This window comes from Perissodus microlepis, chromosome 17 (assembly GCF_051167445.1).
Source record: "Perissodus microlepis isolate ML-2025 ecotype Zambia chromosome 17, ASM5116744v1, whole genome shotgun sequence".
Classification (NCBI taxonomy): Eukaryota; Metazoa; Chordata; class Actinopteri; order Cichliformes; family Cichlidae; genus Perissodus; species Perissodus microlepis.
In genome coordinates, this window is record NC_140477.1 from 10,511,115 (window position 1) to 10,537,785 (window position 26,671).

At 39.9% G+C, this 26,671-nt stretch overlaps 1 protein-coding gene across 16 annotated transcripts in view; it reads left to right on the forward strand.

The window, feature by feature from the left end:
- cacna1c (calcium channel, voltage-dependent, L type, alpha 1C subunit) overlaps positions 1 to 26,671 on the forward strand; it is a 235,227-nt gene that overhangs the window by 147,485 nt on the left and 61,071 nt on the right. For 9 of the 16 annotated variants that reach the window (XM_084910562.1, XM_084910570.1, XM_084910577.1 and 6 more), the window contains exons 4-10: positions 3,968 to 4,107; positions 10,933 to 11,072; positions 12,332 to 12,484; positions 14,564 to 14,763; positions 17,018 to 17,121; positions 21,766 to 21,853; positions 22,206 to 22,296. In XM_084910562.1, the coding sequence (XP_084766688.1) occupies positions 3,968 to 4,107; positions 10,933 to 11,072; positions 12,332 to 12,484; positions 14,564 to 14,763; positions 17,018 to 17,121; positions 21,766 to 21,853; positions 22,206 to 22,296 (916 nt within the window). Of the gene's footprint in view, positions 1 to 3,967; positions 4,108 to 10,932; positions 11,073 to 12,331; positions 12,485 to 14,563; positions 14,764 to 17,017; positions 17,122 to 18,790; positions 18,895 to 21,765; positions 21,854 to 22,205; positions 22,297 to 26,671 lie in introns of all 16 variants that reach the window. The other 7 variants (XM_084910578.1, XM_084910565.1, XM_084910567.1 and 4 more) reach the window with 3 other exon arrangements.

Genomic DNA, 26,671 nt, shown 5'->3' on the forward strand with positions numbered 1-26,671 from the left:
TAAGAGCCTTGGTGTCATCCTAGACAGCTCACTATCCTATGCCAGAAGGGCTAGTCCGAGTGTTTCAGAAACTGCTAATCAACTGGGAGCTTCTTGCACAACCATCTCTAGGGTTTACAAAAATTGGTCTAAATAAGAGAAAATCTCCAGTGAGCAGCAGTTCTCTGAGAGAAAATGGGCTGTTGATGCCAGAGGTCAGAGGAGAATGTGAAGATTGCTGCAGACTTATAGAAAGGCAATTAAACCATCTACTGATTGCAACCAAGTCATGCAGAAGAGCATCTCTGAATGCACAACACTTCAAACCTTGAGGCAGATGGGCTACAGCAGCAGAAGACCACACCGGGTGCCACACCTGAGGCTTCAGTTCACATAAGTACACAAAAGCTGAAGATTAGAACATTACTGGCTGGTCTAATGTGTCTTGATTTGTGCTGCAACATTCAGATGATCGGGTCAGAATTTGGCAGGGACAAGTCAAGAATAGGATATTTCTTCTGTGGTACTAATTTGTGCTGTTGTAATACTTTCGATATGATACTTTTTTTGTCTTCTTCTTGCACACACATGCCTTAACACACACACACACAGTGCGATATATCTGTGGGTTCCTTCAAAAGCAGCTTAATAGCTAATCCTGTCTTGCAGCATACACACAAACACAGAAGGTCATTGCAAATGGAAACAATGTCTGCTCTATGGTAGAATGTCGATACTATAATCTGATTGGCCTAGTTGATGGATAGGTGGTTTGGTTGACCTATCACAGTTAACTGAATTATTGCCCCCACATGCTTACCTTTCGGTCATTCTGTCTGCTTTCTTTTCTCGCTCTCTCTGTCTCTATAGTCTGCCGCTCTTCCTCGTGTACTCTCATCTTCTCTTGTCTTTTTCCAGTCACTAACCAAATTAGTCTTGCCCCTTTGGATTTTGCCCTTTACAGGTTTGGATGAATTGAAGGAAAGAAGGAAGTGTGTGTTTTCTGTGTGTGCGTGTGTGCGTGTGTGTCTGTGTGTGTATGTGTGTCAGGCTAAGCTGTTCCTACCAGATGTTTTTCTTTGTTTTATGTTTCTGAGCGCCGCACTGTCTGCCTGTCACCAGCAGATACACAGCTCGGGTGTGTGAGAGAGCGCGAGCGTGATAGAGAGCTTTTGTATATTCGAGAGGGAGGATGTGTGTGTTTGTGAGATTAATTACTTCCGCATACACTGCTAACACTCCACTGTGCGGTGAAGGGTCGGCGGTACAAACGGTGAATATTAAACCAAATCAATTCTGCCGGCTTTGAAACCAATACGCGCACGCAGAAAAAAAAAAAAAACAGGTGTCGACTGTGAGAATCTCAGTTTTTATCTTTAAGCTGGACACTTTTGGGCTGAAAAAGACGCTGAACAGACTTGAATTGAAATGAGTGAAGGTTAGAAACGTAGAGAGCAGGAGCACAACAAGTTTAAGACAGCTTTCTGAGCAGGTGACTGAGGCGCAGAATCCCTGGGCTAAAAATCGACTCGCCTTTCACGTATTCTGTGTTTCAACCTGTTTAAACCCACAGAATTATAATTCATGTCACTTCCTTGACTGTCAAGTTACTTGAGCATTTCTAAGTGCGGGAAAAATCATGGTTTACAAGTTTAATCGCTTCATTATGAACAAAAAAGAAATCAAAGGACAAGTTTTTTTGTTTTTTATCAGCCTCTTGCAGTTGTAATGTGTTGGCAGCTGTGATTCATGAGACATTTCTGAGATGGCTCTTATATAGAGCTCTAAAAAAAAAAACAAGTTTAAACACTTGAAAAAAACTACTTGAGAAAAATTGAGATCAGTGGTTACAAAAATGCCTGATTCCCATGGTACTGGAAATGGCTGTGTTAAGTGTCACTGCAGCTGGCCTAATGAGAGTCTGATGTAGTCTTTTCTTGTTTGTTTAGCTGGATGGCCTTCGGATTTCCATCAGCCTGAACATCTAATCTTAATGCAGCTACTGTATACACAAGTTTTTCCAACATAAACATTAACTTTAGAAACACTTTAGCGATTATAGACTGATCGGACTGATTTGGATTAAACACCATTACAAACATTTAACCTTCATTCAGCAATGATTTGAGAATGTTCACTCTTTGTACTGTCCTTAAAATCACCAACAAACAATTCAGTTTTAAAATGCCATCCCTGTATAAACACCGGTGTCGAACTCCAGGCCTCGAGGGCCGGTGTCCTGCAGGTTTTAGATGTGTCCCTGATCCAACACAGCTGATTTAAATTGCTAAATGACCTCCTCAACATGTCTCGAAGTTCTCCAGAGGCCTGGTAATGAACTAATCATTTGGTTCAGGTGTGTTGACCCAGGGTGAGCTCTAAAACCTGCAGGACATCGGCTCTCGAGACCTGGAGTTCGACACCCCTGCTGTATAATCTACAGAAGAATACATTTTTATTTTTTCCAAAACCAATGTCATGTCCATTTTATGACAGTGGTAAACAGATCTTTCTTTTAGATCCTTGCTAATCACTTATTCCTTATCAGTTTTAAGTTTTAAAAGATGTTTCCTCTCAGTGCAAATGATTTAGTATTTGAGAGCCTCAAAACAAGCCAGAAACAAAAAGAAATTTAAAAACACAAAGGCCAGCATGTGACTCAGGTGTTGCACAGTCAGTGACGTCAGTGTTGTAGCTGTCAGGAGAAAAATGTCAGCATTGATCAGAGGAAATAACAGGCTTGAAGGCATATAATTCCAGTGGATTGGACAATTTAGAAGCTGTTTTCCATCAGTATTGTATGTGGTTATGTAAGTCAATGATGGAATCCAACCTAAACTCTTTTGTCAGTCAGCCTGTGAAGATATTTTGGTAAATTTAAACACAGCTTCTTCAGGTTTAGCTGATTCTTCCCAGGGATGAGACTGGAGCCTAGAGAGACCTGCCTGGCCTTCTGTCCCAAACCTCTGGCCCACTGTGTGTATGTATCCATGGGAAAATAGAGGGAAGAAGAGGAGGGAATAAAATGAATGGATGGACTGATAGATGTTTTTATTACCCACCCCCAAAAGAAAGAAAGAAAGAAACTGGGCAGAAAGCAAGAGGATGTTGAATAATTCTATATATAGGACATTGTATTTGCACAGCAAGAAATAAATAGATTTCTGCATTGCTTTGATCTCATTTTCCTTAAAAACTTGACAAAATATTTAAAATCAGATATGGATGATGAATTGTTTACGACTTTGCAACAGTCAGAAAGTTATATGATCCTGCTCTCTTTCAAGGCCATTTCAGGACATTTCCCAGGACCCTGTCAGGCTGGGGTCGGCAATATGACAACAATCCCTGAGGAGCTCTGTAGTAAAAATCCCGTTGTGTGTATGTGTGTTTGCGTGTGCATACATGTGCACATGAAATCATTCCTTCCATCAGACAGTAACGTCGTAGGACAGGAAGAGAGCCAGTTTGATTAAATAATCAAAATGCTTTGATTGTGTACACGATTACAAGTTAGACAAATACATGTTAACATATAAATAATCAAACATGCGCACGCACACACACATGCATACGCACAAAGCAGAAGCCACATAAACAGCGGCAGAACATATTGTTCTGGCTGATAAATTTGAAAGAGTAGGCAGCCAGCACTGCGAGTGCTCACAAGTCATATACAATGTCCTTAGTGTTGATGTGGGAAAAATAAAAAAGTTTTATGATTGTGAATGAACGTGTGTATATAATAGTGCTACAGCATGTCAATTTTTTTCCAATAAGCCACCTCTCACGATGAAAAGATTTACTGCACATAGTTCAAGAATACTGAATCATTCCTTTGCGACATGAATTTAGTATTTAATCTGATTTCAAATTTTCATTTCTAATTACCTCTGATTTTATCTGTGTCTGTTGCTCGTTCTATGTCATGCTGCAATGATGCCCCTCAGATGAGTAAATGGACTTTTGTATGTTTGTGTCTGCACAGGAGCGTGTGGAGTATCTGTTCCTCATCATTTTCACGGTGGAGGCGTTCCTGAAGGTAATAGCCTACGGCCTGCTCTTCCACCCCAACGCCTACCTGAGGAACGGCTGGAATCTGCTAGACTTCATCATTGTAGTTGTAGGGTAAGCGATCAGAATCACACAGAAAAGAGACAAACTGGGAGGTGTTATTTGATGGTTCTCTGTTACTCCAAGTGAGTCTATGAAGTTTGACAGATGAAGCAGATTTCATAGATTCAGTTGTGTAATTGTGATGCATAGTCTCTTTTCAACAGCTACCTGACACACACAACCTCAGCACATCATTAGCAAATTAATCATAGTACCTTAGTATAATTACTGTCAACCAATGGAAGTACAGCCAAGTCAATTGGCAGCCTCTGTCTAATGTAAGAGGTAGTCATAGTGTTAGCATCTATCAAAATTACAGTAAGATAGCGTTTCACGTGGCCTTCTTTACTTTCAGTTGCAAAGGCAAAGAAGCAGCTATATTTTCTCTTGTAGCTCATCTTTTACTCTACTTCCTGTTAGTAAAACCAGAAGGGCACTCAGACAGACTCCACAAGGCCAATCCCATATTTTGCAATTTTAATGAAAGTGATCCAGGTCTGCACTAACATTTTATAGATTCTTCTACTGCTCCTCCTTGCTCAACATCTCCACTAGGTTTCGTAAAATTCAGCTCGACTCGTCTCATTGACAGAGAGACAAATATACGGCCTTGGTGAGAAGCTGAAGTCTGTTAATTTATTTACTAATTTAACACGACAGTCATGTGTTTATTTAACATCCAACCATTGAAATAAAAAGTTCAGTTTGTGCCAAAATTATGTTCATCTTTCACAGTCGAATTGTCTGTGTTGATAGCCTGGATCAGCGCAACTTCTGTGATATTGTCAGAGTTATTGAACACTCTCTCTATTTGTGACCGTAAAATTATTTGATTTGCAATGTCCAACCTGCTGGCACACAAAGTAATTCTGAATTAGGAAGCTGATTGAGGATATGCATGCTCTTTTTTCACAATATCTCGAGTATATTTAGTATTTTGTTGTATTTTAGAAAGATTACTGTAGTAGCCATTTGAGAGGAGTATTGTCCGCTGACAAAGCTTTCTTTAGTTCACAGAAAATCTGTGCTAAAGCTGCAGCAAACTTTGGCCATCAGTGTATTGGTGAAGCCTAAACTGATTAGCTTGTGAGATGCTGATAGCAAAGCTCTGCTCTGTTTTTCTTTATCTGCAACTCAGCAACATAGTCCATCTGCTAAATCCATTTTGCCTAAGTTTGTGTGTGTGTGTGTGTGTGTGTGTGTGTGTGTGTGTGTGTGTGTGTGTGTGTGTGTGTGTGTGTGTGTGTGTGTGTGTGTGTGTGAGACCCCCTTGCCAGCTGTGCTGTGTGTACATAATTTTGGACTTGACCACTGGACTTGACAGTTACATTTATGCCATAAAGATGGTCTAATTGAGCGTGTGCGCCTGTGTGTGTGTGTGTGTGTGTGTGTGTGTGTGTGTGTGTGTGTGTGTGTGTGTGTGTGTGTGTGTGCATGCTCATGTGCATGTGTGCACGAAAGCACCCTCAGCCTGGAGGAAGCCTTTGTAAATACACCAACACACAGACATGCACATTCAGTGAGTCTTGTTCATTGCAAGTCAAGTGTTCACTCATATTAGCCATCACTAACTGAACACGTTTGGCTTGAGCCTATAACCACACACACACACACACACCAACCACACACACACATACATCCCATCAGCTGAAAACATGGTGCCAGTGCCCGTGGCATAAACACAACCTTTGCCACTCTTAAGCTGTTATCTACCCTCACTGTCTGTCTCCCTCTGTTCATGTCTCTTTCTCGATGTGAATTGTGCCTTTTATTGTAATGTAACATGATTTAATTTACAACTATAATGCACTGATGCCTGCAAATATTTTTGTTTCTCTTACAACCTTGCCAAAGGAAGTTCAGAAGGCAAAATACGCATCTGTTTGACTGCAGAATGACACATCAGTCTATTTAATGATTAATGTTATAGGGGACTGGATATGGATGCCTCAAAAGGCTCAAAAATATGTATACTAGAGGGTTAGGGCCACTGAACATATAAACTTGGCACAAAATGTAAAGAAATTTGTGTTTGGTGATTATTTGTTTGTCGTAACTTTGCTTCTTCTTTGACACATTTGTAAACATATTTAAGAGTTGAGCAGCAGAGATGAGCAGTAGAGTTGAGAATGTGGGTTGCACCCAGAGGGAACACCAAATCTTCTATGCCAATGCCAAACAGCTTATTGACTTTTGATTAGTGTATTTTATTAGCTTGGATGATTAAAGTCTGAATTCTGGCTTCAGTCTCCAAATTCAGATATTTTCCCCCCAAATTCTGATTTAGATCTGAGAATACTGAATAATTTCAAAATTTTAGTTTTTTAAATTGAGGCAGCCAGAATTCAGTGCAACGGTCATGTACGCTCCTTTTTTGCTGCTATGTAAATCAGTCGTGAAGGTGAACATGATCATGATCATAATTCTTTCCTAATATCCCCCAAACAGCTCATGTTGCCTAATCCTAACCACTTCTTTGCTAAAGGGCTAACACATTAGAAAGCACTCCACTAATATGCAAACTCAGTTTTAACTTGACATTTAAATGAATTGGAAACCGAATAAAATCCACTAGAATAGATGTGAAAAGCTAACAAACACAAACTTCTTCTGTTTCACAAGCTGCAGGAAGTGTGTGTGGCTGGGTGTCTGTGTGGCTGTGTGCATAAGTGGCTGTTTGTCTCTGTGCCCTTGCGAATCTAACTGCCAGTCTGTCTGTGTGTCTGTGTATAGATGAGAAGTGACAAGAGTTCACTCCCTCTGGATTATTCACCATATGGGTGAAAGAGCTTGTACCTGGTGCTGAGCAGCCTCAGAGACACATGCACACACACACACACACACACACACACACACACACACACACACACACACACACACACACACACACACACATAGATACTACGGTCCACACTTGGCTGGCACTTACCTGAGAGGTCATTAGTTAAGGCTCAGTAATTCAACAGGCTGTGTTCATGTGTGCATGCGCAATATGAATATGAATGAGACTCAAGCACAGCAGTTTTCAAACTTTTTCTGTCACACAGAAAAAAATGTGTACCCCATACCCCACCCACATTTTTAATAATCATTAACAATTAAAAAAAAAAAGACCCACGTTCAATTTTAGTAACTTAAAGATCAGATTGGAAAATAAATGTTCATACATACTTACTTACTTACTTCTTCATTTTTGACTTCTCTCTTTCACTCTTTGTCATCACTTTTTCCACTTTTGTTTTTCCTCAGATATATTAGGTCCTTCTCCTTCCCCATGCAATTTTATGTTTCTTTCATTTTACTTTCCCTCCCTGTATTAAGGGTGTGATCAATACAAAATACAGAGTGAAGGATTCAGGCAAAAAAAAATTATCTATTCCATTTGTTCAGCATTTACATGGTCAGAAAACTACCACGTGACACTTACTGTACTCCAGGATGTAACATTTGGACAGAATTAATACAAGCTGAATGAATATTTTGCTTTAAACTGTAACAAAAAGAAAAAAAACAAAACAGGGGAAAAAAGCCTGTGGGAAAACTCACTATACTTCACTCAGATTTGGCACTACAGGCAATACTTTCCATGCTGTCGAGTTAAAGACGACAGTGAATGTGATGTGAATAAACTTTCATGACCTGACCCACAAAAAAGCATTTGTTTCTTCTATTAAACTTTTCTTGTTTGGAGAATGTTAGAAATTATTGTGAAGCAAACTTGTGTGTATTTACACAGATATATGTTCAGATTACACAGGAGTACCATACACCTTTGGATACTGAAGATGAATGACAAAACGTGCTGGGAAAGAACTTTTCCTTTCACGCATACGGAACAATTTATAAAACAATTCATTTATATTATAAGCGCAGAGTTTGTGACAGTTTGTTTGAAGAGTTTTATAGACTATGTTTGCTTTTATAAGAGATAATATAATGTGTTGTGGTTTGGTATAATATTTCATGAGTCAGTCGTAGCTTTTTGTATAAAAAAAAAAAAAAAAAGTAAATAATTTAAACAGTAAGAATAAACTGCGGTATCTTAGGCTAGCCAAACTCGAGGAAACCTTCAATATAAAAGCATTATTTTAGATCAGAGTAATTATCAATATCATTACCATCTCTTATTACCCGATTTTATCCACTTTTTATCTAAATACATACCTTTATATAAATATAAATACTTCTGTTATTACTGAAGCTCACGTGCAGTACCATTACAGCCCACAAGGGCTTTCCTTCCTGCACAATGACTGTGTAAAAGATTATATACAGTCATTTATCCTGCACTGTGGGAATCACTGTTCTAGAGATTTGACTATTAATCAGAGCCTTTGATGGATAGTAATACTAGATAGCAACTCCACATACCTCGTACACCAAAATGAGCTAAATTAGGCTTATCAGTGGGCTGATATTATCAGTAGATATTAACTATCAGCACTTATGACAATTTATGCCAATAAGTAAAAAATGTAAAAGGAGATATAGTAGAAACACCCTTCAATATATCACGTGTTTGGAACACCACAAACGCAACAACCAGCTGATCTGAGCAAAGTTGGCCAAGGCCTAAACAATCACACAGATAACTACACAAAAATAAAATCAATTCAATTCAATTAAAAAGGAAAGAACAAATAAATACCTATAGATATATACAGACTATTGGATGTTTAAATCCGCAAATATGTGTCAGTCAATTTTTCTCTGTTCGCAGGATAGCAAACAAACAAACAAAGGTATCGAAAGGTGTAAAGTATGTGTATTTGCAGCATAACACATTATCAGTTCAAAGTTGTCTTGAGTGAGTCAGTGCATCAAGGACTGTAGTGCCATCTAAATGTGAAGCAGAGACTCTGCATTTACCTTATCACACTTTGCTACAAGTGCTATTTACATCGCTTCAAGAATCACTATTTAAACATGCTCAAGCTTTTAAAACTGTAATAATTAAGTGTAAATATTTTTTTCTCAAGTGACGCGGTGTTGACATTTTGACGTCTGTGAGACCTCTCAGCCTTTTTTCTCTTTCTGAATGCGTGCGGTTGGTACTATCTTTAGCTGTGGATGTATACAGCTCACAATGTGGTGCTACACTCCAAGGCTCTAATTACCTTTAAACACCCTACAACAAAAGAACATGCTGGTGGTGCAAAATTGTGAATCTCTGACGTACTGTTCGTGCTCAGTTTCAAAGGAGTGCTTCCCACCAAGAGAGAGGGGGAGAGAGAGGAAAAGAGAGTTAATCAAATTGAGAGGGAGGTAGTGCGAAATAGAGAGGGAGAGACAGTGTGAGAGGGAGAGAGAGGGAGATATGTTTTGAGAGGCCTTTTCAAGTGGCCATTTCATCTGTGCTAATTGATAATTCTCCATGACTAACGTGCCACTGACTGGCCTTTGAGCCACGCTAGCTGGAAAATGGTATTGTATGGTGATTTCTAAAGGATCTCGGAGAGCCAGAGACAGGAAGGGGAGAGTGATAAGCTCAGCTGGACGTACATAAATTCAAGCTTGTGAGTCACTTACACCAAAGGGATGTATGTCAATAATTTCATTGGGATAATAGTTAACAAAAGGGGGGAGCGTTAAAAAGAACATATTTAGCTCTTCATTGAAGATTATACTTCTGCTTTATACTGACAAATATGTACGGAAACCTGAAGAGTACAGTGTGATTGCTGATCATGTCATTCAAGACATTTCTGGGCACTGGCCTCTGCTTTCCACCACAGATGGGATCGGTGTTGTATTTCATCCCAAGTTCTTGCAGACCAATGTGAGAAATTATGACTTCATCGACCTCGGTTTGCACTCATGGGCACTGTCGCGCTTTACGACATTTCGCTTTACATTTACCACAAACTTTTACTGCTCTACAGTAAAACGGTGCTGCCCAACCTTATTGGCTTGTGACCCTTCAAACCCAAAATCAAGGCCATCCTCAGAGTGCACCTGTTTAGCTGTTTTGGCCCATTTCTGTAATGATGTCCTTTCAGTCCCAAGGTTGGTAATAACTGGTCACTCTCACTAAAAGTCACTAACCCAAACTATAAAAATCAGTCCCAGGCCTGAATTTCACCAAAGTAAAGTGTTCACACATTTTGGCCAAAGTCCATTAATTTAAACTCATGAGCAGTTTGTGCTTAAATCTTTCTTGGCTGGATGTTTCTGTTTTCATGGAGGGTAATAACTAAAAAGGGCAAAAGTGTAAAAATATATTTGACATTTTAAAAGAGAGTTTTTCTGCATAGTACCACATAACCTGACTGTGCAGCTCTCTTCACTACAGTCATGCACAGGCATCTGTGGAGCTGACTGTTAAATCATTAAAGCCACATGCCTCACATTTCCTTATCTGCGAAAGACAGAAGGAACAGATGAAACATTTTCGATTGTTTTCTTGGAAGGATAACTTGCTAAGCTGTTTTATTTTTTGCTTTCGAGTTTCTTCAAGAGTCAAATTGTGAAACGACACTGTTGACTTCACCAGGCCTTTACCTTCTAAAAATATGTTCCCAAATTTGGCTGCTGTAAGCACATTTCACTTATATTGCAATGTTTCCACTGGTGATTCATTTGGTATAGGATTAATGAAAAACGTGTTTAAAAAGTTTTATTTCGACTGAAACCTGATATTGTGCAACACTACTGACAATGTCTAAAGTGGCAAACAAAGATGTAAAACACATGGCCATAATGACACCAACTGTGGTGGGGCCTTTACAGCTGTATCTCTTTTATTGTTTTCTTTCTCTCATATATTCTCTAGTATGTGGAAATGGGGTGTCAATGTGAAATTTATGGTTATTGAAGTCATTACCTTCTGTCTTACAGGTTATTCAGTGCAATCTTGGAGCAGGCCACAAAAGGGGATGGGGCTACTCCTATTGGAGGGAAAGCGGCGGGCTTTGATGTCAAGGCTCTGAGGGCATTCAGAGTACTCAGACCCCTCAGACTGGTCTCTGGAGTACCGAGTAAGTACTGAGAGCTATGGAAGTAAAAAAGAAGAATGAAAGAGAGAAAAGCAGGAGCACAAATGGTGCTCTGGGGATCAGGTGTGAATGGTGATTGGGTGTTGTGGGGGGTGGAATGGACCAGAGATTGAAGTTTGCATTGGTGCTTGACGCCACACATGATGACACACATATACTCACACCCAGTCTTCTTCTTGTCAGAAATTCAGAGGCTTTCAGAGCTGGACGATTTATATGCGTACTTGTCTGTGAAGACAATCTTAATGAAAATAGTGTGTTTCCACCTTTATGTGCATTACACTTGCAGACAAATGCAGAGGATGCAAGTGCACAGCTATCACTTTGTCATTTGGTGCAAAAGTGCTGAGTGCCGTTGTGCGCCGCGCTGTCCAACATCACTGGGCTGTCATGGCAGTCATGGCAACTGATCAGCAGCGTGTTTGCCAGCTGACTTGCGCACAGATGGCATCCAGTTGCTTATGTGCTGTGGAATTTATTATCTTTTTATTAAAGGCTGATCATTAAAGGAAGAAAAACACGAGGTTGTACAATCTAGACGTCTTAGCCATGCCAGTTATTCACGACTGACAAGTGGAAAAACTGCTGTTCCAGCAACTATCTAAGTGTTCCTCACTCCATGACACCACACTGATTTTGCAGTTGCGTTTTAAAAAGTTAAAAAGAGTAACTGATTAAATTAATACGAGTGTAATCTGATAAACTGGTCTCGCCTATATGCGCAAGCCTGTGAGCTTTTTTGTTTTTAATTTAGTTTGTTTTAACAAATTAGTCAGTTAAATAAACCCACAATTTCTCCAACTGCCTTTTGTATTGTTACGCCTCTTCAGCTGCAACATATTTTTGCTCCTCTTGTTTTAAGTTATTAATATGCAGAGCACTGAGCTTCAGTTCATCAAAGCATTTATTAAATTTAACTGGGAAGGTGTTCTGCTCATAGACAAATTTGCATTTAAAAATACCATGTTTTTTTCTTTGCCTACAATTAATAGAAGTCATACCTTTCAGTAGAATATCTGTACAAAAGCAATATTAAAGCTTCAGATGAAATATAACAGCCAGCTTAAGTGCTTGCATGGTGATTCATTATGACAATGCTGGTATATGAGGTGCCAATAATGATTTTTAATGACATTAAGTCTCCAATCCTCCGATTTTATAAGAACTGTATGCCTTTTTCAAATGTTCTGTACACTCTCATATGCATTTTTGGATTCTTAGCAAATGTGTGCCTCCTGCAGGTTTACAGGTAGTGTTGAACTCCATAATCAAAGCCATGGTTCCTCTGCTCCATATCGCCCTGCTGGTCCTCTTCGTCATCATCATCTATGCCATCATCGGTCTGGAGCTCTTCATGGGCAAGATGCACAAGACCTGCGTTCATAACCTAACAGGTATGAACACTCACTTGTAGAATACCTATTTGTAAGCACTGATGCACAGATATAAATAAAAACATGCACGATCAAACACAGCCAATGGCACACAACACTTCAGTTGCTTAGATACATGATCAAAGCATGTATTGAAGTGTATGTGCAGGCATGCTTCAGTTAGCATTTATTCGCATACATACAAAGTGCAAACTTTGGTGTTCAAGGTCTTTGGTTTGACTGAGCTTTGCATAAATTTGAACTCTACAGTAGAACTTTATCAGCAAACAAACCTTAAACAGTTAAATGATCACATCAATTAATTATTCAAACTATCATTTATGTTTCTGAGCAGGAACAATTTCAGCAATAATTGAAACAACAGCTGCCATAAATGATTGAAACAATTTTCAGCAAAGGGCCTCAGGTATAATGGACTGGAGTGTTATTATGATGGTGTTATACATCCCCTGAGAGGCATTAGCTTTCCACAGGGTAAGTGCCAGTGGAATACTCTGCTATCCTATACATCACCCTGGAGAGCTTGTTTTGTATAATTAGTAAAACATTTTTCCACATTGATTTTTTTCATGGTGCCTTTGTTTGATGTTATTTCACTGTGTCCTTTTAGCCTTTCAACCTCTTTTTTTATGTGAATGGATTGAATCTGTAACAGAGCTTCCCGTAGCAAAAAATCAAAATGTTCAGTGAGCACTGCTTGGATGGGCGTAAATCTCTCCTGCTGGGATCTGCAGTTCAAAGGACAAGCAGCTGAGTTCGAAAAGTATGCTCGATAAAAAAGTGCAAGTCTGTGTAAACAAAAGCATAAGGAGTCATGATCTCAAGGAGAATTTTGATAACAAGGATCCTGTCGCCACTATATCATATAAATATATATCATATTTATATCATAAATAGTACAGTACATGGATATTCCATTGAAATGAAACATTGACTAGAGTTTTGAAGCTTGCAGCTTCTGCTATTGCTAGTGCTGGCAAATAGGGTGAACTCCGTTGCAAACAGGTGCCATACCAAAAGCTTCTTTGCAATTGCTTTGGTTGCTAGCAGATTGATGCTGTCATCCATAATTTGCATGGAAGGCTCCAATTTGTCTGCAAACATGCTAACTAACTGGAAAAAGTATGACACAAACTGGAAGCAGAGACAGTTCAGCTTCAAAGTAAGTGGTGCTTTGCCACTGAAATCAACATATTTCAGTATATTCCATGTCTTCACAACTTTTCCCTGGCAATCGCTGATTACAGGGGGTAGCTGACAGGTCTCTAGACATGACTGGAGCTTAGCAACTGATTTCACAGCATAAGCAAGCAACCTCTTGCAACCAGTAAGGAATAATCCTAGCAGCCGGTGGTTAGCAGACAATTGCCAACTGCTTTCTAGGCCTGTGTAAAGTCACTGCATTGCTACATGAGATGCTAACTTTGACGAGTGAAAAACAGGCTTAAAACAAAACACAATCGAAAAAAAGTGAGCAACTTATAGTTTGCAGTATGTTTTAATATGACAAAATCTTAAAAAGTTACAGAGTTATTGGAAGTGAAACTTGCACGTGCTACCAATGCAAAATACACTTAAAACAGTGGGTTATGTGAAAATTTACAGTTGGCATCAAAGCAGACTTAAGCTACAGAGCACAAAATGTTTTTATACCAGATTCTAAACATGATTATTTCTGTTATAAATTTGGTTATCGTAACATGTGAATCCTTGACGAGTGACCTCCTTTTGGAGCATGCCTCAAGCAGGCTTTCGAGGATCTGTGGATTTTGCTACTTTTAAGTTGGCTTCCTGTTGCTTGATTTCTACATTAAAAATCATGATGAGTAAAAGCTAAAAATGGCTTTTTCTATGAAGTTTAACTCACTACATCTGTGGTTTCTAAATAAATTATAGCTGTCTTGTTGAGCTGTTTTTTCCCTCGTACAACAGAAAATGATCTTTGTGTGTAATTCAGTCTAATTTTCCACCTCTGACCCTCCTCAACAGTGCATCATTAAAGCAACAAAAAAGACATTATTTGTAAGATATCTGAAAAAAAAAAAAAGGCCATTGCCACTTTTTTCTCTTTTGTCACAGGCACTATTGCAGAGGAAAAGCCAGCACCATGTGCACCTGATGGAGCTTATGGTCGACATTGCAAGCAGAATGGAACACAGTGCAGAGTTGGGTGGGAGGGCCCAAACGACGGCATCACAAACTTCGACAACTTTGCCTTTGCCATGTTAACGGTGTTCCAGTGTATAACCATGGAAGGCTGGACGGACGTGCTGTACTGGGTGAGTCGGACACCAAAGCAGTGTTTTTTGTGTTTGTGTGGCTTAGTGAGTACCAGAGGGATTGGTGCGTGGAGCCTCTTTACTGTATCTGTAACATCAGTGCCAGATGAGTGCTTTTGAGAAAGGAGTATAACACAATAACAAAAACACTTGTTTTAGAAAGGTGGGTACATATACAAAGACTGAACAAATACACACACAGAGTTAGCTTCTATCTCAGGTTAATGCAGACAATACACTGTGTAATTGAAGCTGCAGATTCATTTAGAACGTGTGTAGAATCCCTACGCTTGATTTCAGTGTCAAGTGAGCAAACATGGGGCCACAGGCAACTAAATATTTCCGCAGGGACAAGTTTCCCTGCTAATCAAATCAAATAGAGCTTGGTAAATTAGAACAAAAGGGCTTTCAAGATGCTGGACAAACCTTTAGAACAGCTTTAAGTGCTTTGTTGCAATTGCATTTTTTTTTTGAAAGTTTCATCTTGTAGGGAAGTAAATGCATTAGCTTTCTGGCTTGACATTTTATGAAATGGTTACAAATTAGTTACAAAAAGTAGCAAAATAAATTTCTCTTGTGTTTGAGATCTACATGGCACTCGGAGGTCAAATGGACTGCAGCTTAAGAAAATAACAGCAACTAGAAGAACACTGCCAAAAAACAGCTGAACAACACACCGTGGAAATAAAAAAAAAAAAAAAACACAGCTGAAATTGATTAAAACAAAAAAGAAGTTGACTAAAACACAGTAGAAGCAGAAAAAAAACCAAGAAAATTCCACAAAACACAACAGAAGTGTTTCTGGGGACACAATACCGTGACGAACCAGCTGCAGAAATGACGGAAACCAACGCATGCCAAGCATTAAGACACGTTTAAAATGACCAGAGGGTTCATCGGTGTTGTGAGGGTTAAAAAGATGGAAGGTAATGTTTGTTTTAATCACATGATTCATATAATAACGTAAATACATTCTTGCTATTAGCTATTTACTGTTAGCTTGGCACTTCCGCAGTTGTTCCGTCACCTTATAGTTTCCCCAAAAGTTTACTGTTTTTTTGTTTTCACTTTTGCTTCATTTTTTTCTATTTCCATTGTGTTTTATTAAACTTTCACTGTGGTTTATGTGCTTTTTCTGTTTCCTGATGTTTTGTTAAGAGCCACTGTAGGGATATCACGTAAAAATGTGCATCCAGTATGTGCTTGTTGGTTAAGTTACTAGCTCTACATCCGTTCTGCTATTCCTGCTTATCTACTGCAGTTTCCTGTTTATATTTACACACAGCACTCATATAACAAATTTGACGTGCTGTAAAATGTTAAATCTTCGAATGATTGAAGCACCAGCCCTTTGACAATATTTTGTTTGTGTTGTAATTTTACATAATTTTCAGCATCACACACTTTCACTACAAAATATCAACATGCAACATTTGCTGCTGTCACAGCACATAAACCTGCTGTCAGCCTTCTCCTTTATCATCTCCCCTTTTTATCTCTGTCCCCCAGTCTTTGTGTTAAATTCTTTAATTAAGAGCCTTATCATATTATTATCCGCTAACCTAACGTTTGCATTTACAACCTCAATCTAATCAGCAATCTAATAGTCTAATAATGGGACTTTTGTTTTGAAGTAAAATCCTGGATGCTAAACTGCTCACTTTGTCAGCATCGATTGCTATATATATCCACCCCATTTATTCATCACAACAATTTCCACATTAATCTCTCTTGATACTGTTATATCTTTGTTTCTAGATCCATTCACCAATCTAAGATGAAATTACTTAAGTTACTGTGGAACTGTTTAAAGAGATTTTTTTTAAATTGCAGCCAGGGTTTGCCATTAAATTACAAAAGTGTTCTTAATTGTGGATTGTGGTCTGCCTGCTCTCCAAGAAAAGGATAAAAGGCTTATAGTCAGTTTTAATCATACAATTATGCCATTCTCACTGCTATCTGCTGCTCTTTTAACATGCACTGCTCCTTTTCTTTGTTCCTGCTTTTATCTCCTTTTAACCTCTCTCTCTCTAACACACTTTCCTGTCCTTGACCTCTACCGCCCTGACTCATCCGTGACTTCATCTTCTCTCTGTCAACCTTCTCCAAACCTTTTCTGTCATGTTTCCTGTTCTTTCCCTACTTTTCTCACCCACCTGTTGATTCCACATCTGTGCTACTCCCCCTTTTTCTCCTTCCTCTTCTTTCTCCTTTTCTTTCTTCTTCGCTCCTCTTTGCCTTTTCTCTCTCTCAGATGCAGGATGCTATGGGCTATGAGCTGCCATGGGTCTATTTTGTCTCTCTTGTCATCTTCGGCTCTTTTTTCGTTCTCAATCTCGTTCTGGGAGTGTTGAGCGGGTAAGAGGTTATGCTGTTGTCACTTGTGTATGTGCAGTAGGTGTGCTGTGTGGCTTTATTTACTATTTTAAATGTGATAAATGACGATGTTACAAGACTCCCGTAATGCAATCTAAAGTGCAAGTTTTTTCTTATTATTTCTCTTTTTGTTGTCATTAATGTTTTAACACATACATACACACAGACCCAGTAAAATAATAAATTAGATGAAAATAAAAGCCATGTGCTGACAGCAGTCTCACCTCATCATTCCACCAGGAAAAAGTAGAGCTAGACAACCGTAGTCCTCTGTTGTTGAGGAAAGATAAAATGATGATCACTGAACTGAGCAAAATCTTTCGCTCTCTTCCCTTTCTGTTTCACCCAATCAATCCTTTGGCACAAGCCTGAAAGAAATACACAAAAGCACTCAGAAAAAGCTGCGAGTGACCCCACGTCTATCTGTCGTGTTCATGTCAGTTTGCCCACCTGTCTGTGCTGGACAGGTAGACACATACACACAAATATTTACACATTTCCAAAATTTAACACATTTCAACTTAAAATGAACACTGCTGTGTTCCTACATGTTTTTTAGCTTACATGCACGTTTGTCTCTTGCAAGTTAGCATTTATCTTTCTTTTTTCTTTTTTTTTACATTTGTGCGTGCACACACAGAGTGTTTATATTTGTTTAAAGGCATGTGCTGCGCTGTGTGTTTTGTTTCAACAAATACTGCTCGAGCAGGCTCGCTGGGTGCTGTTTTACCCCACTCTGCCAAGTCACACTGTTTCAGTACAAGCGCCTCCCGGTCTGCAGGGACACACTGGGGTATAAATAATTCACCCCTTAGGTCAGCCGTGGAGGTGGAATGCTAAAAAAAAACTTGCACAACAGGGAAAACACAATAAGGACAGAGTGGAGTCTGGAGGAAATGTGGCATTAAATATGGAAATTATGGAACAGCAGGCTGCACTGAGTAGTGAAAAGCATTTTTTTAAGTATCCGTAAAAAACATTGTTTGCAGATCACACATGATGGTAATAATAATGATGATAATGTTAAAAAATAATTGTCAATAAATTGGCAGAGAATGGTTTTGACTTGATGTCTATTTCCAGTCCATGGGAGTCTTGGTGCACAGTCTCTTCATTTGTCTAACTACACTCTTATTTCTCCAGTGATTAAGGATGAAAAAGAAGAATGACAGTGGAAGTAGAATCACCTATGTGATTATTAAACTTCTGACTTCTTGTTTTTTCTTGCAGGAATACATTAATTCATTTATTTTGTCTGTCACGTGAGACTCGCAGCCTCCTGTAGGTTTCACTGTTTTAAAAGACGCTGAATCCACCGATGCATCTCTTTATCATTTCTCAAATTCATATTGCCCAAATACTTTGCCATGTGGCACACTAAGTGACTAACAAATAATATCAATGCACCATAATCCCAGCAGGGAACAAGCAGAGGTAAACGGTTCCATCTGTTGGGAACTTTCACCAAGGATCTAACTCATTCCCTTATCCCCCCTTCTCCTTTCTCCCGTCCCCATCATCCTACCACTCCCTGCCTTTTCCATCAATCCCCTGTCTTCTTGTCTTACTTTTTCCTCTTTTACCATCCATCTACTTCCCATCTTCCATCCTTCTATCTCCTCCCTTTGCCCCCTATCCTAATGCCTCCTAGGTGAATGATGCTGTAGGTTACACGTGGCCCTGGGTCTATTTTGTCACCTTAATCATCATCGGATCCTTCTTTGTGCTAAACTTGGTTCTGGGGGTATTAAGCGGGTAAGGGCAGGGTCAAAGGTCGTTTGAAACTAATTTTTCTTTCTTGCCTTTTTGCTGCTCTTGGAGAATTTTGCTTCTGGTCTTTTGCTCAAGGGATCTCTTCACTTCCTTCTCCTTCCTGCCTCTTGCTGCTGCTGGCGTTTATATTTAATGAGTACAAAGCATGTACAAGAATGTGTTTCTATATAGTCCCATTTGGTTGCTTTACAAGACCATGTATCTGAGGCTTTGTGACTCTTCCAACTGAGCATTGCTGACTGCACATAGATTTTTTTTTATCACTGTAGCTGACTGTAGTGAAATCATACTCGAGCATCTGGCTCGAAGACCACTGAAACCTTCTGGGTATTGTTTCTCTTACTACAAGGCTCCACTGCTCTTTCTGTAAAATAGCACTAGTGCTATTGTGAAGTGAAGTGCTCTGTTTTCAGCACTGATGCAGGGTGGAAAAACTACCATCTCATTTTGGGTTTTTTTTTAAGGAATTAATATGTAAACTAAGAACCCTTGTGATTAAAGCTGTTTTAAACCAGCAGTTAATACACAAAAACATGTAAGAAAATGTATCTAAATTCAGCAGTAACAGAAGTATATCAATTGCCACCTAAAAACATCTTAAACTTCTCAGTTCCAAGATCAGCTGCCAGGGAACAGGTTTTAGAGTCAGATGTCTCACCCCTGACTGACTGACTGACTGACCTGAATCTGACTTGATACCCTCAGGAGAGGTGGCAGCAGCATTGTAGGGAAAATAATAGAGGTCTATCTGTACCAAACAGCTTGGGGGGTTTGGTTGTCCGACTCTTTGTCTGACTTCTGACTAATGATGCTGTCAGCTCACTACACAGCCTGACCTTTTACCAACTGGTTACTCCATGGTGTGTGTAGGTCTCAGATTGGCATAATAACTAATAGCTAAACAGGAAGAAGGAGAGTGACGGATGTAGAGACATAGGCATAGGGTGTGACTGTGTTTGTCTGGATTTGATGTAATATGTAAACAGAGAGGATGGAGAAAGTGGCTCGACCGAAAGAGAATGAATAGGTAGAGAAAGGAGAATTAAAAGATGACTGAGGACAGAAAGGTGAGACAGTGGAGAATTGGAAAATGAGCGTGGAGCCTAAGGATTTAGCACTCAAGGCCACACTCGCATACACACATACAGGATATGCGCACTGAACTGCACAAGCCCAGATCAATAGGATTGGATCTCCTGCTAATGTTCTGACAAGTGGGACAATAGCTGTTTGTCCTAATGCTCATTGATCTGCTGTTGTGGGTTTGAGTGTGGAGTCTGCAGTTCAATCTGAGGTTCCATCATTCCCCTAAATTTCACACAGATATCCTCAAACACTTGAATTCTGCCCAGCCAATAGACATGACCAAAAAAAAAGTCAATAACAATACCAAGAGTTTCATCAGTTCTTGATCTCTGGAGAGCAGTGAAACACTAACAGCCTACACAAGCTCTCTTAAAACCTTTATGCTAATTGCTTGAAATCTGATTAGGAATATTGAGATAACGCTTAAACCTGAGCTTCAAAAAGAGTCCCACTTGTATGTTCAAAACTAACGTAGGGAAGTTTACTTCTATGTAAAATATTCACGACAAGGAGGCATTTGCTGTGTTTATTTTCCAGCAGGCCTTTAAATATGAATTTGTTCACGTTTTAACTGCAAAAATTCCCAAGTCTCCCAGGTCCTGTCAGCCCTCATCTGAATGAATTTCCTTTGTTCAGACTGGATCTTTGGTTCTAACCTGTCTTTGACCTTCCCCGAGTGCACCGTTTAATCAAGTGTTCCTCAATTCTTTCTTCCCTCCTGTCACCTGGAAGCAATTTCACTGAATTTCATCATAATGATATGATATTTTACACTCGCTGGTCACGTTGGTTTTAATTGTCTTAAATTATTTTTTCTGCACGTGTTCTTTGTGCACAAAAACTCCGAAATCCAGGTGAGGTACAAACCTATAACTTTTTTCTGTAATCAATGTCTCTGAGTAGTAACTGAAAGAATGAGTTGGCGGGCAAAAGGTTCGGAGCTCAGTGATGCAGGATGACTTTAGTGCAGAGCCACCTCTCCAACTATTTGACAACAGCTGAGGCTGTGCAGCTGGTGAGGGTGCCCTCTTTGTGCCTCCCTCCGGGGTTGTACCAAGCACATTGCAACCTGGGGTAGACCCAGAAAACACCACAGGAATCCCATTTCCCAGCTGGCCTGGATCCACCTGGGAGTCCAGTACAGATAAATTAAGTCTTGAACTTTAATATTTAGTACGTTTTTACAATCGGCAGACTTTTCACTGTAGCTGTTTATCATATTAGCTGAGCATGCATCAGCCAGAAATCATCACCTGTTCCCTGCTGAGAAAAGGTGGTACAATTCATCAACAGTGCAACAGCCTAAATGAATAGGGTTCCTGCTGCATCACTTCCTTTCACTCTTTTATTTGGTTCTTCCTTTTGTCTATGTGAATCACATGGAATCAGTCCTCATCATCTTTCATGGAACCCCAGCTGGCTTGACTGGTATTTCATTATTTGAGTGGTTGATATGTAAATAATTATTAATAAGGTATAAAGATCTATATTCTAGGAAACCAAAAGCTGCATTTGCATACTAACACCGTTTCTCCGTGGCAAAACTTTTCTTTCGTTACTTAACTTTTCTTCTCTCTGGCAGGGTTTTCCCTCTTCTTCTTTCCGAAGTATCCTTTTCTTTTAACTTGATCACTTTTGTCACATGATGATTTTGCCAAAACCTTAGTCAAGATTTTCAGATTCTCTTTCCTGTCTCTCTCTCTGTTTGCTCTCTCTTTCCTGTCAACTCTCTGCCCCACGCCTTCTCTTCTGCTCCCCTCCTCCCAGAGAGTTTTCCAAGGAGAGAGAGAAGGCCAAGGCGCGTGGTGACTTCCAGAAGCTCAGAGAAAAACAGCAACTGGAGGAAGACCTCAAGGTAGTTTGGTGTGTGTGTGCATGTGTGCATGCGGTTGTCCCCATGCCAGAAAAGCTGTTACAGTCTTTACCAAAGACTTAGGTTCATTGTACTGTCAGTGTTCAGTAACCTGTAACCCTTCAGTAACAGTGAGCAGGGAAAGCAGAGCAAACTTTACTTAGAAGTTACCTAAGTTACAAAACAATTCAAGCACTCCTCTTACCTCATGGAAAAGTGTAAAAAATAGGGCACACGAAGATTGAGACACATGATACATATTCTAAAACATTTCATTCTTATGATTCCAAACAGATGTGAAGTTTGATCTTTCTGTTTACCCATCAGTATTTCCCTTGTTTGTGTGTGAATACAGGGCTATTTAGACTGGATCACTCAAGCTGAAGACATTGACCCAGAGAATGAAGAGGAGGGCATGGACGATGAGAAACCCAGAAATCGTGAGTGTGCGTTTTTTTGACAGAAGGAAGAATGTTTCTCCGTGAAGATGACGCTGTATGCATGTGTGACTGAATGATTGATTGGTGGTTAGGATTAGCTGTGTCAGGATATGGTAAGACTTTGGCAAAGGCTAGCTGGAATGATTTCCTCCCAGATGCATCACAAGTTTGTCAGGATAGATGTGGATGTGTTTGCACTACATTTATTGCTCTGTCTATAAGTAGTGAGCTTTTCGTAGTCTCCTTCACACTGTTATGGCACAGTCATTAAATGAACAGCTGACGTATGGGCAGAGTGACTGACAGACCGAGAAGATATTAATATTATCTGCTTGCTTTGGCTGAGAATCATCCTGAGGATTAAAACCTGTTTAGATATTAGTGGAATGTGTCAGACTGCAGCTAATAGCCTCTGGGCCCACACTGTGACACACAACAAACACACACTACTGCAGCTATGCAAAATTAACATAGGAACACACACACGCACTGTAGGTACACCCTAAGGAATTTGTTTACTTGTGTTTTGACAGAAATTTACACACACAAATTAACACCTTGTCTCTCTATACAAACACCTCCGGAGAGATGCAGCCACACATGGCTCATGTCTCCTCAGGAATGCACTATATTTCCTTGGGAGGGAAAATAGACACTGGCCTCTTTAACCTGGAGGTTGGAGCTCAGAAGTTAGACCTTGAAAGAGGGACAATAAGAAAGAGAGGCAGTGATTTGACAAAATGCATGTCTGTTGTATTCCTGCACATGTACCCTTAGTATAAACAGTATGGACTGTGAAGTATTTTATAAAGGCTTGGAGCTAAGCTTGCTCACACTGTTAGTGGTTGAATGAATAATGAGGACTAACCACGAAGAGACAGAGCGTGCATTCTGCTTACATTCTGCGCACAGCCACGCTCATCTCCTGAAAATCACTGTGGTTCATTCTGAGAAAACACTGATGACTGCCAAGGGAAAAAAGAAAGAAAAAGAAAATCTAATGATGATCTAATCTTTCAGGGAATATCAAGAAATTAACATGGTCAAATGAGCAATGACCCAATTTACATGAAAATAAGGCACAACACCCCCGTGGCTAATCCGTAACAAATCTGCTTGTTTTCACCTGTTACCACTGTGCTCCCCTGGGCCAATCAGTCTGGCAAACACACATCAGCAGTCTCTTAGATAGTGTTTTGGCCCATTAACAAACAAACAAATACAGTATGTGGCCAATTTTGAAAATGTCACATCAAAATATTATGATATTATTTTTTTTCTGCTCGAAGTTTTGCAAATTCTGCATCAGTGATATATTTTGCAGTGTCTGAACAAGCCAAATATGGCTGTAAACCAGAACCTGTAAGTGTTTGCTATACAGTAAACATACACACATATACATATTTTCCTCAAATAAATCTACCGTGCGATCTCTGTGGATCACTTAGTTGCAAGATTAAGCCTGTGACATCTTCTAAACAGTATAAATTAGGCCATTAGATGTAGATGATTCAACAAAATGATTAATATATATGATACAAAGTTCTCTATAAGAAAGATCAATCATCGCTCTCTGTTTGTGAAGGTGAAAAATCAAGTCACTTGCTCTGTCTATTACTCTGCCTCCCCTCTCCCCGATGGATGGATCCTCTTGTGGGAAGATGAACGAGGGCAGTTTGTCCCTGCTGCCCAGGACATTTTGCATCAGCTCATGCATGCACAGCTCACATAAATGTGTGTCCTAAGAAGCGATAGGAGACTCAGAGAGTAGAATAGATGAAAAGGGAAAAGTAGATGTTCAGACATTGTAAGGACTGCAGAGTGTACACGGACTCCAGACAATATCTGCCTTTTATCACATGTGGCACACAGCAGCAGCAGAGGTTTGCTTCACGTGCATTACTGCTGTAGATAGTCCTGAGCAGGGTGTGCAGAAGTCACATGACACCCCATGGACTGCCTATAAATTCCCTCGATATTCACTAGACTTGCTGTTCTTATTCAGGTTAAATCAGCATCATCGCTGGACAACCCTGCTGTCTCATGATGTTCTAACATGAGGCTCCCAAAGAAGATTAGGCTTGCAGTGCAACAGGACTGCACTAACATCATATTCAATATTATGAATATGAGACGTTGATGATGTCAAGTATAATATATGTAAAATATGTGTGTTTTCTGTCATCTCAAGGGCATAGTCTGTATGCATGTGTCTTCCGTGCTGTTGCTCGCTACCATCTTGTTCTTGCATGCTGTCATCGTGTTTTGTTGTCCTTGCTGTTTGTGTTAGGAGTGTCTCCAGCCCACCTGAGAAGCAAGACCAGTATGCATGTCTGATCCAGTCATTCTCCTGACTGTCAGGATGGTGTTTGTGTATCCTCTGTGGCGTTGACATGTGCTTCCATGTCCGGTTGTGATTAGGCATGTGTACACCAAAAGTGGTTGTAATTACATTTGGTCTACATGGCTTCTGTTTGGGATGCCTTCTTGATGGTGCAGTGATACAGTATATTGCATCTATCCTGGAAATGCACCGATCCCCTAAAGATTTGTAGAGGATGTGACTAAGATGTTCAGGCTACTGCTCTGTGGCTTCCCGCTGTGTGGAGTAATAAAACAGAAATTTTCAATTTATCTTGCAATGCAGTCTCATCCAGGGATGTCAAATACTGCCGTTTTGTCCGATTCTCCTTGTCTGAGATTGATACGCAAAAATGTGTCCTACAATAAACACAGAGCGATGAAAGATGTCCACATTAGGACGTTTGAGTTGTTGTGGTGAAATAAATCACAGGTTTGTTAACCAGGAGATCATAGCCTCCTGGTTTTCAGTCTTGTTTTTCCTCCTTTAAACCTGCTTTTGACGTTAGTTTTCACTCGCTGCCTGTTTAGGTTTAACAAAAGATTGGAATTTGCGATTTAATGCTACACCTTGAAAAATGTTGTATTTGCCCAGCGTGTTTAAATGCAGTGATATGAGGTCCTTCGCAAACATTATGTGACAGACCCAGTGCTCTATAGCAGAGATACCAAAGGACAGCTGATTATCTGTGAGGTGTGCTGGCACTGAAAAAAAAAACCCCAGCAGCATTTGATGCTGTGGGAATGATGCACTACTGTCCAGTTTACAGTGGCGCCAGTGTTATAAATGTTGCTTGCTTTTAGCTGCTACTGCAAAAATGGTTTGATAGATCTTACACTGTGACATGGTAAATATGCATTTCACTTGAGGAAGGATTTTTGCTGTAAACCACAACTTAAGAAATCAACTTAAAAACAAACAAAATAGGCATGCTGAGATTATGTCTCTCAGTTGGCTTGGTAACACTTTTGGTGTGTCCCCGGAAGAGGACCTAACTTCTTGGAAGTGGATTTTAAGAGGTCTCTAGAAGACAACCAAACTCTCTGGCCTTAAGTATATTGTGGGGCAGGGGGCCCTCTGATAGTCATCAAGGTGTTGATTTTGCTCTGAAGTTCATGCTGCTTTTGTCTGCTTCCAATATAGACAGTGGTAAAGGTGCTAATACACAGAAGGTATGGTTGTCTCTCCAGCTACCCCCTTTGCAACCTGGCCCTTTGGGGAGGTAACAGTTGATTTGGTAACAGGCTTTGTTTAGTTCCAGAGTCAACTATAGCTCAGCGAGACAGTGTATCCTGATTAAAACAAAGACTGGCTGACAAAAACATGCAGGGAATGGCTTTTAGTTAAATACTGCTCACTAGCATCTCTACATTTACCGGTAGGCTTTCCCTTTTGGCCTCACTGGACAGTATAAGAAGAAATTCCCGGGTTTACCACAATAGAGTCTTTGCAGTTAGTCTTGATCCTTCGTAGCCATTCCTTAAGAGTTCATTTAATTTAGCTAAGATCTATCACCTTTTCCAAACAATCATTCAGAAAGCTTGAAGCATTGGGACCAGAAGTGGAAGGTAGAGATGATTGGGTGGAAGGAACCTGAAGGAAACCACATACAGAGGAGAATAACCAAGATTTCTAGTGCTTTTAGATTCCTTGTAGTTTAAATAATCCAAAATAGCACTTTCATCTCGGAAAGTTCATTCATCCTTCAACTGATTATGTAATGACTCCCACCCGGTCTCAACTGCCAAAACCCAAAACTTCCAAACCCTGTAACACTTGTTGGATGAAGGAATCATACCCTTCCCAATCAACCAGAAACTGGAGAATCCGATCCACCACAGCACACCCAAAATGCTACAGACAGCATTGGCCGAATGGTCACCCACCACCCTGCCAGGTCAACGGAGGGCTAGCCAAGAGGTACAGGGAGCTGGAAGATATGGGATTGATTTGGAACACATGGAATGGAGGATAGATTTTTATGGAAGCAGGTAGTTTAAGGCACACAGCAGAAGTGCC